This window comes from Apium graveolens, chromosome 1, assembly GCF_009905375.1.
Source record: "Apium graveolens cultivar Ventura chromosome 1, ASM990537v1, whole genome shotgun sequence".
Lineage (NCBI taxonomy): Eukaryota > Viridiplantae > Streptophyta > Magnoliopsida > Apiales > Apiaceae > Apium > Apium graveolens.
Window position 1 is genome coordinate 175515133 of NC_133647.1, and position 16635 is coordinate 175531767.

A 16635-nucleotide genomic window follows, 5' to 3' on the forward strand; every position below is an offset into this window, starting at 1 on the left:
GTACCCACCAGACATCTGCTTCTCTGAAGGTGATGTCCACGGACTCACCCTTAAATACTTTGGGTGGCCGAGTTTCCACCCTATGAATGTCGGTTAGAGGTATGAACTGGGATTCCCTTACATACCTTGTCAAGGCTCTATTACTGCATTCCATCTCAGGATCTCCTCCGTAGATTGTTCGGATGCTGCCATCCCTGACAAACTTATTTTCTTCCAGGGTTTCATTGTTCGACCCCCGAGGGGCTCGACCTCCTTCTTCCTTTATTCTGTCGGTGCCATCCTTATGCCTCCTTACTTCCTTCACCACCCATTCGCCAAGATATCCTTCCTTGATAAGGGTTTCAATCTCATCCTTTAGTTGCCGACACTCATATGTGTTATATCCGGATGACTCATGGTATTCACAATATTTCTTCTTATCTTTGCTTTGCCAAGATGACAGAGCCTCAGTTTTTCTAAACATCCCTCTATTTTTGTTTACCTCAAATATGTGTTCAATAAACGCGGCCAAATGCGTGTATCTGCCCATTCTGTTGTCATAGCTCGAGGGAGGGCTCGATTCCCTCCTTGTAGTCATAGCATTTATTCGATCCGGGCTTCGACTACTCCTTCAGTATCTTGGCTTGGAGATCTGTCTCTCTTTCTTGCTCTGCCTCTCTGACTTGTTTGCGAAGTCGGTTGTACCTCTGCCAGAGATTGTTCTATGGCCTTAAATGATTCCGTCAAAGAAAAGATATCCGCCAAAGTAGCCGGCTCTTTTCCCTGCAAATGCTTCCAGAAATCCGAGCCGACCCTCAGTCGTGCTATTAAAAAAGTCTTCAAAGCTTCGTCCGAAGCACCTCTTACGCGGTGGACTCAGCGTTGAACATTTTAAAGTAGGACATCAAGCTTTCATTTTCCTTTTACCTGATGTTGGAAAGAGTTGTGACAGACGGAGCATATCTCACGGCGGCTTGGAACTTGGTCAAGAACATAGTCTTCATTTGGTCCCAGGAAGTGATCACTCCCGGTCCGAGTTTTTGAAACCACTGTTGGGCGCTCTCCCTAAAAGTTGCCGCCAAGAGCCGACATCGAGCCAAGTCTGGGACTTGATACATGTCCATCTCTGTATTGAATCGGCCCAAGAATTTCACAGGATCTGAACTTCCATGGAAACGGAGATCGCTGATAGTGTTACAATATCCGGCCGGCAACTACACTTCTCTTACTGCCACAAAGAATGAGGAAGGAATTTCGGTCGTGGCTGTTACTCTGCCTTCCAAGTGGTTTAACAGCCTCTTCAGATCATCCACATTGAAGGTTCTCACACCTGGGATAGTTTGCATGTGAAGTTGTGGACCTTGGGGCCGAGGTGGAGGTAGTACTGCCTGATCTCCACCTGGAGGAGCTTGTTGTTGGTTGGTGTTTTGGGCATCCTTAGGTACCACACTCACTTTTGGGTTTCGACCTTGATCTCCCCCCAGATTCTCTCCTTGACCTCGGTCGCGGCCCCGAGCCATCTCGTGATCATAATTTGCCACATCTCTATGACCGTCATATTCGGCATAGCTATCACTTTCTGCTCAGTTATACCAGCGGGTATCCCTGTGACCACAATAGTTGTCGCGACGATATCCATCTAAGTATCTACCTCGACCTCCGCCTCTTCCCCTTCATTGAGGTCTTCTACACCGGTCATTCCCATATCCTCGACCATACCGGTCCAACGATCCACAGGGCGGAGCTCTCTCATGATCGCGGTGCCTCTCCTGATTCTCATTGGAATTCAGGGGCACACGCGTTACACCATGGGGCGTCACATCTCCGCGACCGGCTTCTTTTTTCCATTCCAGCAACAACATCCTTAAATCATTGTCGCCCTAGATGATCCCCAAGCGATCCTTTAAAGCTGCGAAGCCTCGTTGTTCATTCTCCGGCATGGACTCCGCTTTCCGACATTCCTCAAGACTACACCCAGACCGGTGCGAGTGAGTAACTCCCCGGTTATCTACCCGCAGTATTTCTCGACCATCAGCATCTTCGTCCATAAGCTTGATGATCGGGGTTACGTCATTTGAATAGTTCAAACGTCGCGGGGTTATTGGCACACGTCCACCTTCAGTTCGACCGCGACCGACCAAGGCATTTCCATTAGTCATATGAGCCTTCTCAGGTGCGTGAGCAGCATGGTTATGGCGAATGCCCTTTCTGGTCTTGCGTCGTTCCCCGCTGCTCAGCCTTGAGTCGAAACTGTTCAAAGCATCTCTCATACGATATAGTTGTTCCAGCAAGTCAGCGTTACTGATCAGCACAGGCGGTTGACCTTCAACATCTGGAGTGGGGCGATCAGTCATGGGTGGAACGTAGGGTTCATGGCGATCATAGACATGATCGGATTCTTCTTCAGAACTTCCATCATTAAAACTTCCATCACGGTAGTGAGACATCTTTCCTCCTAGATGCAGATCTTGATTAGCCCCTCCTTCTAGCGCCAATATGTTGACGGAGGAATTTGGGAGCAACAATCAGCGGATTTGATGAACAGTGTTCGTCGGAAAATATGAACAGTATTTGTTGGTGGTGATTATTGGTGGCTGAGATCGTTTAGGGTTAGTGGTGGCTCCTTTGCGCTCTCGCTTCTGACCCCTTGCAATTTGCCTACGTATCCTTACTTATAGGGAATCAAGCCAACGTAATTTTTGGGGAACAAGAAACCTAATGGGCTTAGATCTCTTGTCCCGAGGCCCAGTGGGAAACCCACTGAAAACCGTCTTCTACTAGCTTTAGGAATGTCCGCCGATGAGGCCCAACCACAAAGGCACAAGGCTCGTACGCGGTTTCGAGACTTCGTAGATAAGGCATCTCCCTGGCCAAGGATAACCCTCCGTTACCAGCTGTTTCTCTAGTTCGTGGACGCAAGTATAGCCGGGGTTCACCCCGAATGTTGGACGCATCCTTCTCCCCCGATAAGGAGCCCTACCAGATTACATGACAAATGATCCCAAGCTTTTGGGTGCAAAGTGCAGGATACTCCAAAGTCTCCCAACGAGGACACCCGTTGACTACAGAGACAAAGCTCCCAAAGCACATACCAGAATTCACCCCACATCCCCAATGAGGACACTCATTGACTACAAGAGGAGGCATTCTGTCCAGACATCCCCCTGGAGGTCTCTGACCACGGACACCGGCTTCCTGTAGATGCACTACAGGAAGGAGTTTTTCAATAGAATACTTGCATCAAATAGGTTAGTAATAATAATCTCCATCTTCCTCAAATCCTCCAAGGAGGCCATCCAAGCATTCATGTTGAAATCCTTTCCAAAACATCTTACTTACTTAGGGCGTGCCCTAAGATTTACCACAAATGGGGAGCTAACAGAGAATTCTTCATCCTTCTCACAATAACTGAGCGCTCCTTCCCCTTATGTTGAGGGCGCGCCTTCTATATCTACAAGCACTTTCACCATCAATCTTTCAAAATACAGGGCGCGTCCTTCCTATAGATAGGACGCGCCTACTTTCCTTCCATAGGGAAGGTAATCTTATATGTTCCTTAATTTTAGACATTTATACCTCAATTTTAACTATTTTATCCAATCTTATTCTGAATAATGTTTATACCAATATTTGGGCATAACAAATAATTTTATGGATTTGGCTGAGGTGGGTTATAAACGTGATGCTGAACTGACCGTCTCTCCGTTAAAGTTAACATACTTTTTACAATCGTTAAATGCTTTAAAAATAGTTTTATAATCAGAAACAAATAATTGTACAATTGAGTGATTGAAAACTTTTTTGGGTTGGTGCTGCGATTAAAAATTTGTTAATAATACATTGACTAATTAGGTCATTAACTCAAAAAAAGTAGCACTTACAAAAAAATATTCTTAGTCATAAAGTATTGGTGCAGTGATCAAATTATTGTGAGGTCAGGAGTTTGACTTTTTACGTGTACATGTAAATGTGTAATTGATTAGAAAAAAAATTGTTTTTAAGAAAAACAAAATTATTATGATAAATAACTTTGTAATTTTCATTTTTAAAATAAACACTCTCCCTATTTTTTTATATGCCGTTTGACTTTTGTGGATATACTTATAAGATCTTTGAGCATATAGTTAGAATAATAATTTTAAATTTTATCTTTCTGTGAATAAAAATATATAAAAAAGAAATTTATTTAAAAATATTAAAACAGAGGGAGTAAATGAATTCAAAAGGTTACCGAGAAGAATGAGAGAGAGAGGAGAGAGATTAGGCGAGTCATAAAAAAGTGAAATTGGCGGGCCTACATACCTGTGTTTCCTCCTCCCTGAAATCAAATTAAACCCCCCAAATTCTCTCATCTAGGGTTTATAATTAATTAATTATCTCCACCGTAAGAATGTTCGGAACACCGGCGACCTCCACCCCTGCCTTCGGCACACCTAATCCATCACCAAACCCATTCGCCACACCCGCAACTTCCACACCAACCCCCAACCCAAACCCATTCGCCACTCCTCAAACCACCAATCCAAACCCATTCGCCACTCCCCAGTCCACTAACCCTAACCCATTCGCCACTCCCCAAACCTCTAACCCTAACCCGTTCGCCACACCCGCAACTTCCAATCCAAACCCGTTCGCTACACCCGCGACCTCCACGCCAGCTTTCGGAACTCCCTCATCATCTTCATTTAATACTGGCTTTGGTAATTCTCTCTTCAACACTCCCTTCTCTCAACAACAACAACAAACTCAGTCCACTTCGTTGTTTCCGCAACAACAACAACAACAACAAACTTCAGCATTTGGATTCTCCAATATGTTTAACACCACGCCGCACCAGCAGCCTCAGGCTTCCCCTTTCGCTGCGATTACTCCTTTCGCTAATACACAACTTACTACTCAAATGGCTCCTGTTGCTCCTCTCCCTTTCTCCCTCGCAGATCGCGACATTCAGGTCTAACATCCTCTCCCAATTCATTTCTAATTTTGTGCTTTCTGTTCATTCTTTACAATTTGTTATTGTCTTGTGCACTAACCCTAGTTCTTAATTGCCCATCGATTTAATTATTCCCATGCTTAGCTCAATAACTATTGTGATCTCACTGCATTTTTCCCTGCATCCCTGTAGTTAATTAGTAGCTATGACATTTTTAGCATGCCGGTTCAAATTGTGCTTGTATTATTACACCATTTTTTTTCGGACTTTTAACAGTGTAGTTGATTTATATTAATAACTACATAAATGACAGACATGGATGAATAACACTGGCGATTCTTACCTAATAAGATGATCCTGTTGTTGAGTCTACCAACAGTGTTGTGTAATGGCACTGTTCATCCTAATTATTTTGTGATGCAGTTAAGAGTTGCAAACTGCACTGCTTGTGTGGTTCACACATATCCATTTATCATTTAGAATAACAAAAATTAAGGATTTTCTCGTCAAGATATTCCTGTTAATGCTGTAACAAGCTACTGAGGAAGTCATAAATGATATATGACTACCTTCTCTCCTCGAAGTCTCACTCTTCCTTATTCTTCTCTGTAATTGTTGATATTCTGTGAATTTTTAAACTTAACTTATAAAACCTTTTTACCCTTCTTGGCTACAGGATCGCCAATATTGATACCTGTTTGATCTTTTATTGATTTTCAATATCTTTCTGCTTGTATAGGGGATTTTAGAAGCTTACAAGGATGAGCCCGGAAACACCAAGTATGCATTCAAGGTTTGTTTTTTTGCTTCACCTGGTTATTTCCCTCTTCTTCGGTCCCTCAGAACTGTTTGTGGCTTGAGATATTGCGGTGTTGGTTCCAGTTCTATGATTATGTGATGAGATAGATTGATGTATGTGTACTTATCTGTTGTCATGTATGTTATACATTGATATGTTTATGTTGGTTCAACAGCATTTATTGTTCAGCGTGACTGATCCACAATACAGAACAAAGCCTTCTGGTGTATCGGATGTGAGTTTCTTTAAACTATATTAGAAACTCTATATTTCTGTAGTCCTACTTTTGGTCCATATTAGTTGTGATTTTTGCTTCAGTTTTCTTAGCGTGTTTGGTTTATATTTTGCATGGACAGATTATGTGGGCTGAGGCGATGGGGAAGCTGGAAGGTATGGAGAGTTCGAAACGAGAGCGCCTCTGGCCACAGCTTGTTCACGGTTTCAAAGATCTTTCCCAGCGTCTCAAGGTAGATATGATTTATGTTCTGCATGAAAGGCTATAAGTAATTATGATCAGAAGATATGCTTTAGTTATATAGCATTATAATAATAGCTTATATAATATCTGTATCAGGGGATATAAGGGTTGCAGATAGTATGTGAAATAATTGCATACATGATTTTATTTATGTTATTAGACCTAAAAGCTGATTTTCAATTGCCCTTATTGTCAGACATTGCAACTTTGTGATCATCGTCCCTTATTAGTTATTTGTTAGTATTGTGTTTATGCATACATGTAAACTTTTGAAGTCCTTAAAGATATTCGTCACACCCGAGATTGGGGATACTATGTTTTTTACGGAACTTGACTAGCTCCAGTTTAGATCACAAAATGTGCTGAATCTTAGTTATATATGTGTTTGCTTATCTAATAGACTAATAAAGATAAACTAAAATGAGAAGTTGAGAACAATGAGAACCATTAAGACTTGACATCATGCTTTACTCAGTTTCAACACGATTGTGGTTAATCTAATCATTTATTATTTTTGTTAAATAGTGATATAGTATAGGTTATATCTGTTTAAATATAATTTTTTAGAAGTCAGAGGATTAGTAAAAAAGCTAAATTAAAAAAGAACTAATATTAATTAATAGCTAGATTCCAAATAGACCGGTATTTTACCATTTTTCTCTAAATTATAGAATATTTTAGAATAGATAATATAAATATATATTTTAAAAATACCTTAATAGTAGTGTAAACTAATGAACTGACTTGATAATCGACCTTGAGGTAAAAAACGAAAAACAATCCAGAAGGCTTAAATATGATTTCATATATAAGGGCATGATAGTGCAAGACTGAGTAATTATCGGGATGAAATCGTGAAATTCAGATATATCTAATTCTAATAAGATATATCAAAATTAGCATGTACAACTAGTCAACTCCCATTGATATCAACAAGGAGAGATTTTGAAACATTGGCATGCTCATCTACAGTATTTCCATCATTTTGTCTTGTAATTTGAAAAATATTAGAAGAGCATAGAGATCAATTTGTAGGAAAAAGAAGCTATTTGTCACAAATAAATCTCCTCATAAAGTGTTCTGAGTTGTAATAATATTTGAAACCATCACTTTTGACTCCTCCACAATACAAAGCCTCGAAGGATATAGAGTTTTGTCAACTTGAGCCGCGAACCGTCAAATATTTCGCTTACTTCATCTTGGACTACTCATCCTCATCATGCAAATTTATCTCTCTAAAGTTTCGTATCTATCAGAAGCTGTATTCAGAATAAGTAGCTAAATAAGTTTTCATAGAGGTGCGTTTAAGATGTAGTCCGTCGAGTTGAAAATGTGAACTTTAAGACTTATGTATATATATGTTAAAGTAGGCATTGCCAACTTTCGCTGTGTTATTGTCTCGATTTAGTGTCAATTCTGTAACAAACTTTGAGGAATCTGTGAGACTGGAAAATTGGGAAGAAAGAAACTAGGTAAATCACAAAGTATGACAGATGCGAATTGAACCGAAAGAATTTCTGTAATTGTAATTTTTAGGGAAGTACCAAATATGAGGTGCTAAAAATACAAGAAAATTGTGTGTTGCAGATTTTAGTTTTTCACAGTGATAGGAGAAATTAGATTTAGCTCACTGAGGGTTGAGATATTTTGATTAAATTTGTCTTATAATATGCAATATTTGTAAGAGATTCTTGTGTTATCTTCATTGAAGAATTGGTTGGAAGAGTAATGAGGTTGTATAACTTTTTAGTGTCCTTAAAGTATGCCTAATGTGATTGAGACGGTAATGCTGAGCATACATGCATGTTCGTTTGTTTGTGTGTTATTAGTATAAATATCTCATATTTTTTAACCAACAAGTATCATGAACTTCCTCGTCAGTTGAATATCTGCTAGAAAGTCATACTAATTGGTTGCGGTGGCCTTGTAATACCATTGCAGCTGCAGGATGAAATCCTAGTTTCAGATGCTGATAGGTTACGGATCACCCAAAGCAATGTGAAAGTGGTACATTCCATCTCTCCTGTGTTCTTTTACATGGACTTCTGTGCTCACAGGACCTTAATCGATAAATAATGCAATCTTGGATGTAAAACTAACATTTCTGACCTTTATTCTTCACAGCTTCAAAGGCACTTTCAAGCAGATACTATTCCTCGAATTGATAGAATGAGACAGAAAGAGCATAGTATTCAAAGACGACTCTTAAGGGTTAGAATTATTCTAATTTACCTGGTTTGTTATATAAGCTGAAATTAGATTGTTTGGTCCTCTATATTGTAATTGTGGCTCTTTCACTGTTCTGTGCTTGACAATCTCCTATGAACTTCCTTTATTTGGGATAACTATGATTATTTAAGAGATGTAGGACCTGGCAGAATTTCTGTACATTTTTAGTTTTGCATCATCTACTTTTACCGTGCTGCCATGTTTTTGTCGAGTATCATGACCAAGAAGATATTAATCTAGGCCCCAAGATTACCCTTTCCTAGGTTAAAGCCTACACTTCACCACTTCCAGTTCCCTATAAAATATTGTCATTAATCGGTATTTAACTTAACTTTGGAATTTTAATAGGTTATGAGAATGGTAGAAGCTCTGGAAGGAAAGGGATTCCGACTACCATTGATGAAAGGTGAAGTGGAATTAGCTGAGAAGCTGGCTTCTATAACTAGACAGGTTGGTCTTCTTTGTCAACGTCTCTTTAATGTTATCTAAGGTGTTTGCTCCAGAATCTTTTTAATTTACTTCTTTATATATAATGCGTGCAGTTGAAAGGATCTGGAGCAGAACTTTCTCGAAGGGTCCAAAATCTTCTTACTCTAGCGCGTGTTCAAGCAAATGATCTTGGTGGTTCTGTTTTTCTACCAGGATCTACTAAAATTCATGAACAGTCTCTTGCTAGTATGCAGGAGGTAAGTATTTAATACCTCTAAATAGAAGTGAATTTTAGTCATACTTCTAACAGAGCTACTTTCTGTATACCTCAAAGTTCTGACTAGAACCATATTACTGCATGAATATTTATAATGTCATAATCAATTAAAGAAAGCTCCCCCACCCCTTTATTGTTCCATTAGGTGAGTGGGCACCCACAATAGGAAGTAGTTTTTAGTAAAACACTTGAACATATCCGGTAACACGGTAAGGTTCTAAACTTCCTCCAATATTTCTTTTTTTTAGAATCCTTGATGAGATGCTAATTAAAAAATGAGTGGTATAGTTCATCACTGGTGAACTCGACGAATGTATTCACTTTATATTTATATGTTAAGTGGGTGGTAATTGTTTTCCTTGTGCAGGTATTGCAACAGCAGACGGAGGCCATTGCTAGGATGGGTAGTGTGTTGAAGAGAGACATGCGGGACATGGAAATTATGATGGCAGAAGAGACAGATGGTTAAACCAGGAAAGTTATTTTGGGTGGCATCGTTTTATGTTCAGCTGTAATTGTTTCAGTGTTTCTGTCAAGTGTTATTAGCTATGTTTGATCATAGAATTTTTCTAGATAGTTCTATCTATTAATTTAGATAGTTCTAGATAGGTTTATTTTATTCCTAAAACCTGTTTTATATCGCAAGTTTTTTCTATGTTTTTAGCAGAATAGATTTTTTAATGTATTACCAGGCACCAGCATCACTATAAAAAGCATGACTAGACACTGGGTGTGCATTCGGTGAACCGAACTTTTTTTTTCGATTAACCGAAACCAAATTGTGAAAAAACAAGCTACCAAAGACTGAACTAAAATATATCGGTTTTATAACTGAACTCAAAATTAAATTTTCGGTTATTACTGAAAATCGATTTTTAAACCCGAAATTAAAGAAAAACTGGCAGAACCAAATTCAGAAATTAAAAGTTGAAGGCGCTTCATATGTATAACATGATAAAAGTTGCAAAGTGTCTAATGAAAATTTTATTACTATAAAACATGCTACTCTGCTAGTGCTGACAGTCATCTACTCCATTCTCCGGTGCTGCTTCTCACTTCACTGTCGAGCCTTTGGAATAGAATTGAGTAGAGACTAGTGGATTTACCTCGTAAAAATTGGGGCTTGCTCTTGCTTCTCTAAATTGAGCGGACTAGCTCTATGAATCTATGGAGAGAGGAGAAAGTCCATAGGCGGGTCGGTCTGGATGGTGAGAGTAGAGTCTCTGTCCGTGTGTAATATTAATATTAAAATTGAGTATTCAGTATATTAACTTGATACTATTAAATACTTACATAAATTTTTTGTAAATTTGGTAATATATATCGATTTATCGATTAACCGCGGTTAAAAATCAAAATACTAAAAAATCGAAATTCAAAAATTTTACTACTGGAAAGCGAATCAAAATTTAATATTTGGTTAACTGAATCAAAATTATTTTGATTATTCGATTGGGTTTTCGGTTAAAAGAGTGAGAGTGAACACCCCAACTAAACACTAGTGGCAGGCCACTAAAAGGTGGAGAAATCAGTGGCGATGAAGTTAATGAGGAATCTGGCAGCCACAGCCACATAAAAAGGTGTGAGAACAGCCTAGTATTTACTTCCCTCCCTTGATTTATCAAATGGTTGGGAGAAAATGTGCAACACAATCAGACTGTTCGCTATCAGGTAAAGTGGTTAAGTTAGACTTGCTATTTTGAAGTATCGATGAGTTATCGTCAGAAAGATATATAGCAAATAAGAATTCATGGATACCGGTGGGGAGTAGTAAGGCTCACGAGTAGAGCTGGCCAAATGGGCGGGTTTGAACCGCTCATTCAGGGCCGGTTCGTACGGAAATCGTAAAAAATTTGGACCGAACATGACCGGTTCAAACCCGCACAGCTCGGTAAATTAGGTGAATCGAACACGAATACCAATTTTTAGAACCCGGGACCGCACGAGCCCGCACGAGCCAAGCCCGCACGAGTCGCACGGCCAGCCAGCTCGCACAGCACGCCCGCGGGTGTGCCTCACGCGCCAACGTCTTCCTTCCTGCTCTGCTTTCTGCCATGGTTGCAACGTTACACTCTGATTTCTGCAGGTTAACGTTACACCTGACTCCACCTCCAACTTCAAGGCTCCAACTGTACTCTAATTTCCTTATAAATATATACATACAAACAACACTTTTATTCACAGTTTCTTCGACCTCTCTATTTCTCTCAATCTCAATTTCTCCGACTTTTTTCTCCTTTCTCCGACTTCTTTCTCCTTTCTCCATCTACAAACATAACCCATTCGAATATAAAATTTACAATTCAATCCCCATTCGCAATTGATTATTGTAATTTTTTTAATTGATTATTGTAATTTTTTTAATAGATTATAATATTTTTATTCATTTTTAATTTTATTCATTTTTTAATTTCTGTAGGTGCTACGAGTTCGAGACAATCATCGCACGTGTGGACATATTTTTCGAAAGAAGCTATGCCGGATAATCCGAATAGATTTAAAGTACATTGTTTGATTTGTGTACAAAATGGTAGACCACAGCCACTATTTAGTTATGCTCGAGGGACCGGCACGGGAACACTAAGCCGACATTTGGAGAATATTCACTCTATTACGAAGGCGAGTCACGAAAGTGGAGAAGCACGAAGAGGTCCACAACAATCACAACTCGGTGATTTTATGACATCAACGGGAGGTGGAGGTATGCCTTTTTTCTATAGTAGAGATAGAATGATAGAAAGTTTTGCTACTTTTGTTACACTAGACGAGTTACCATTTTCTCACGGTGAGAGTGATAATTTAGAATATATGATGAAAACTACGATAAATCCGACATTTAGAAAAATTCCTAGAAACACACTAAAACGGCACACAATAACACAATATCATTGCGCTAGAGCACAATTAATTGAATTTTTTCGAGAATTAGATGGTATGGTTTCGTTAACTAGTGATTGTTGGAGTTCGAGTCAAGGTGAGCCTTATATATGCGTTACCGTTCATTTGATTGGTGTCGATTACATGTTACAAAAACGAATTATTGCATTTGATGTTATGGACGAATCACACACCGGTTATAATATTATGTCTAGAATTTTAGATACAATTAAAGAATTTAATTTGTTTAACAAGGTATTCACAATTTCCTTAGATAATGCTGCTAATAACAACAAATGTATTAATTATATTAGGACCGAAATTCCTTTAGTTTTAGATGGAGTATTTTTACACATTAGATGTTGTGCTCACATAGTTAACTTAACGGCTCAAGTAGGAATTCAACAAATAACTAATTTATTAGAACCTATTAGGAAGGTAATTAAGTATCTACGTTTGGCGGGTAAATATAGGTCTAGGTACAAGAAATTGTGTAAAGAAAATGGACTAAGGCCGAAAAAATGGAATATCGATTGTCCTACAAGATGGAGTTCGACATATAAATTACTTGTTGAAGCAATTAAATATAAACCCATTATTACCATCTTATATAACGACGATCCAATTCACCAATACGAAGGATAAATTATTACCGAGGAAGATTGGGAATTAGCATCTACAGTACGTGACATACTTTATTGTTTTGCGCATGCTACTAAAGTTTTTTCTCATGTTTATGAACCAAATGTACACCATTGTATCATTGAATGTGTTAGTATTGTTACTACTTTAAAGGAATACGAAGAAAATGATAATTTTAGTGATATTATTAAGGATATGAAAATTAAATGGATCGAATACTTTACCGAATTTCCGTATATTTATCGTATTGCATATCTTCTTGATCCCGGTGTTAGGAAGGAAGGTTTAGAAAATATGTTAGAACATTATTATGCTGTGTTAGGAGTTTCATATAATCATGTTTTATATGTAACTAATTGTTTAAATTTGTTGTTTCGTCTTATAGATATGTATGCTCCAAAAACTCAAAGTACTATACCACCAAAGAGTATTAATACTTCTAGTAGGTTTAGTAGTACCATTTCATCTATACTAACCAAAAAACAAAAATGTAAAATTTCTGAGTCATCTACCGTACCTTCTTCTGCCACTAGTATGGTTCACGAATTTTTTTTCATATAGTTATGAGTTAAATGATGATTTTGATATACTAACATGGTGGAAGAATCATGAGTTACAATTTCCGGTTTTAGTAAAAAATGCAAAGGATATTTTAGTTGTCCCAGCTTCTACAATTGCGTCCGAGTCCGCTTTTAGTGCAGGCAGAAGAGTGGATATTTTAGTTGTCCCAGCTTCTACAATTGCGTCCGAGTCCGCTTTTAGTGCAGACAGAAGAGTGTTAGATGAGAAGAGATCCAGTCTTGCGCCAGACGTTGTAATATTTTAGTTTACAAAAAAGATTGGGATCAAGCCGATAAAAGACAACAAGGAAGAAAAGAAGACTCCGGCGATGACGACGAGCCATGGATGACAATGGATACTTCATCCGAATCGGGAACCTCAACTAGCGAACAACTTTAGAACAAATATTTAATGTAATTTTTTTTAAAGTTTTAATATCATTTGATTTGTAATTTTTTAATGTTTGATGCGGTTTGTTCCGTTTTTTAGAGAGAGAGGAGTCCTCTCACATCATTTGTAATTTTTTTAAATTAATAAAATTTATAAGAGGTACCGTCCTCTTTTTAACCAAAAATTTAAAATAATAAAATTAATTGATTACAACTATAATATTTCGAATAAATTATGTGATATAATAGAAAATAATGTTACATTTTATTATTTATTTTTTAATAAACATTGATATACTAATTTCGAATTTTCTATTAAAAAATACAAGTAATTATTGCTCGATCAGGAAGCCTGGAAGCTGGAACACACAATTCAACTCGCACAGGCCCGCACACACAATTCAACCCGGCTCGCCCAGCTCGCGCACAGCAGGCCCGCACGCACGGCTCGCCCAGCTCGCGCAATTCGTTCGGTTCGGTTACGAGTCTTGTTTTAACGGTTCAAACCCGGCCCGAGCCCGGTTCGTTATTAAGCAGGCCGGTTCAGTGTTTATATCTCCAGTGCTCAACCTGTGTGCGGCCCGGCCCGGCACGCACGGACCGCACAAGTGGCCAGGTCTACTCACGAGGGACACATACATTCATAGTTACAAGTGTTTCTACAGCAGTGGCCATTAAAAAGAGATGAGAAATACGGAACAAACAATGGGGTCATCTCATCTGTTGGTTTTTACTTGCAACGACGTGTTTTGGCCACTAGAGATTAGATTTTGGAGCACCACCAGTTTACGTTTCGTCTGTTTGCAAAAAGCAACATGAAATTAATGTGAAAATAAATTCCAATATTCCAGGCATAGATAATTGCAGGACATGAGCAAGTGCAATTTTATTAATTAGCCTACATAGCAAGGCACGTTGGATGCTGCTACTGCAATACTTCAGGATCTTATGGTCGAGAGAGATCATGAGATTGGACTATCTAAGATTAACATTGTAACAGTCGCCTCGTTCATTCACAAAAACTACAAAACACACTAGTTTTTCCGATATAATTTGCAAGATGTATTTCACAAAGTGAATAGCACCTCCTATGGTCAATATAAACGCATTATCTAGTCCTATAACCTAGATCATTACCATAGACAACCAAGTGTAGAAGGTTCAACGTTGGGCGAGAAGTATTTGAGTACCAGAGTGCTTAATTGGTACTCCATCGCCCCAGACTCTGTCCATTGCCATACAATACAGATTTGAATTGGTATATAAGTAACACTCATCTATCCATGGCTATACAAAGCCTAATGACACAATATATCAGAAATTTGCTGACTTGGTACTATAATTTTGCATTTGATTTATAATTTGGTAAAAACTAGAAGTATATATATGAAAAAGCCACAACGCCTAGTACCTGTCTTTACCAAAAAATTACGAAATTGTATACATTGATAACTGGGAAAGTAAATGATTCTAAAAAGGTTTAGCAATAGACTCACAAGGATTCCGGCATACTGCTGCTTGGTTAATTTAGATTGAACAGACTCTCAGTATAACAGTGAGTTTCAAAGTTGTTTGGTTTGTGTTGAATGGGCTTTACTACTTGATTAACAGGGTCATACAAGACTATTTCATCACAAGAATTGCATCCAATAAATTCACCCGTCTTCAGACATCCATGTAACGTTTTTAAACTTTTGATACTCACCTTCTTAATCCAACAATTGTCATTATCTTTTTTATTGGTCGGGAATCCCAGGAAGAAATGTTTACAGTGGAGAATGAAATATATGCACATTTCTTTGTTCAAGGTTGTGTAAGTAATGGCAACAGATTCCTTATACTCAAAAACCAGAATTTCACTGCACGGTTCCTCCTCTTCATGACACCACAGATTCTCAAGACTATCAGGCACTAAAATTTTGGAAAATCTTTTACTTTGCAGATCAAAGGAAAGAATATCAACACCATAGTCATCAAAATCGTTTCTTGCTAACATCCAGTAAATGGATCCATCCACAATCGCTGGAATAAGCGGGCACTCGATACGTCCAAACTCTAACTCCACCTCAATTTCTTTCCAAGAATCCTCATTTAACGAATACACCTCAACTCGATTCACAAGAAGCAAATCCTCATTTGACGAATACACCTCAACTCGATTCACGACACTTTGTACAATCCTAACAACCTTGTAGTCACTAGTGGCATAATCAAAACCAAACCCAAAAGAAACAATATAATCAGGAATATTATTAGGGCTTTCTTCAATTGTGTACCTATGTATGTCCTTGATTTGTGTGGTAGCAGGATTCCAAAGATATAGTTTATGTTGCGATGTTTCTGGTGGGTTGCATACGTAAGCAAGGCAAAGTAAGCCGTTACATGATCCAACAACATAATCCAAGTCATAAATATCATCAGAAACAGGTATAGGGATGTTCAAACTTATAGCCCTATCGACGAAATTTACATTATTAACAGAAAGTTTGTCAGCATAAGGACCAGAAGAAGCACTTAAACTGACAATGATGAATAAGTCATTATTAGGGTTGTTCCTCGTCCTGAGGACATGCCGTTTTACGAATTCACGGTTTGAGATGTGGGATCTCCATGATTTGCATACTAACTTTAAACCAAGGAGAGATTTGACTGGTAGAAGTAAAAGAATTTCAAGGAAAACATGTACAGGAAGATTATCCATGCATGCGTCGTTCAGTCTGCTAGGGTTAGGGTTTAAATCAGCCCAACCCAGTGCAACAAGTGTTTACACAGATAGTAGAGAAATGCTAGGTTTCCAAAAACCATACCAAATATAGAGTTGTTTCCAAACCGAGTTGGTTCATTTTTTTGGGCCCGGTTTTGTTAAACGTGCTTTACTGAGTACCAGGAGCATATTATTAATTCAATCCGTTCATCCCGGCTAATTACACAACTAAAGCGGGTCTGTCTATAAGACTAGATCATCTGTAAACAAAGCATAATAATATAAATTGCTGTTTAAAAATTATTATATTTTAAGTTTTCGATTTTAACTTAGAAAAG

General features: G+C 38.3%; 2 protein-coding genes across 2 annotated transcripts; one reads left to right on the forward strand and one right to left on the reverse strand.

Moving 5' to 3' along the window:
• The first annotated feature begins 4218 nt into the window (after positions 1–4218).
• LOC141671680 (nuclear pore complex protein NUP54) lies at positions 4219–9769 on the forward strand. Its single transcript, XM_074477985.1, has 9 exons — positions 4219–4930; positions 5652–5705; positions 5887–5946; positions 6068–6178; positions 8131–8196; positions 8314–8400; positions 8767–8868; positions 8961–9104; positions 9492–9769. The coding sequence occupies exons 1-9, from the start codon at positions 4370–4372 to the stop codon at positions 9591–9593; spliced, it is 1287 nt and encodes a 428-aa protein (XP_074334086.1). The 5' UTR covers positions 4219–4369; the 3' UTR covers positions 9594–9769.
• Positions 9770–13988: 4219 nt separating this feature from the next.
• Positions 13989–16294, reverse strand: LOC141711735 (F-box/WD-40 repeat-containing protein 1-like). Its single transcript, XM_074514399.1, has 2 exons — positions 15090–16294; positions 13989–14390 (listed from the first exon to the last, which is right to left on the reverse strand). Exon 1 carries the CDS (start codon positions 16292–16294, stop codon positions 15116–15118), a length of 1179 nt encoding a protein of 392 aa, XP_074370500.1. The 3' UTR covers positions 13989–14390; positions 15090–15115.
• Between the last annotated feature and the right edge of the window lie 341 nt (positions 16295–16635).

Bases quoted from the DNA above. Each gene is read 5' to 3' on its own strand.
- LOC141671680 (XM_074477985.1), top strand. From the start codon at position 4,370: ATGTTCGGAACACCGGCGACCTCCACCCCTGCCTTCGGCACACCTAAT. The intron at 8,869-8,960 runs GTTGGTCTTCTT...TAATGCGTGCAG, and splicing joins TGGCTTCTATAACTAGACAG to TTGAAAGGATCTGGAGCAGA. The intron at 9,105-9,491 runs GTAAGTATTTAA...TTCCTTGTGCAG, and splicing joins CTCTTGCTAGTATGCAGGAG to GTATTGCAACAGCAGACGGA.
- LOC141711735 (XM_074514399.1), bottom strand. From the start codon at position 16,294: ATGGATAATCTTCCTGTACATGTTTTCCTTGAAATTCTTTTACTTCTA.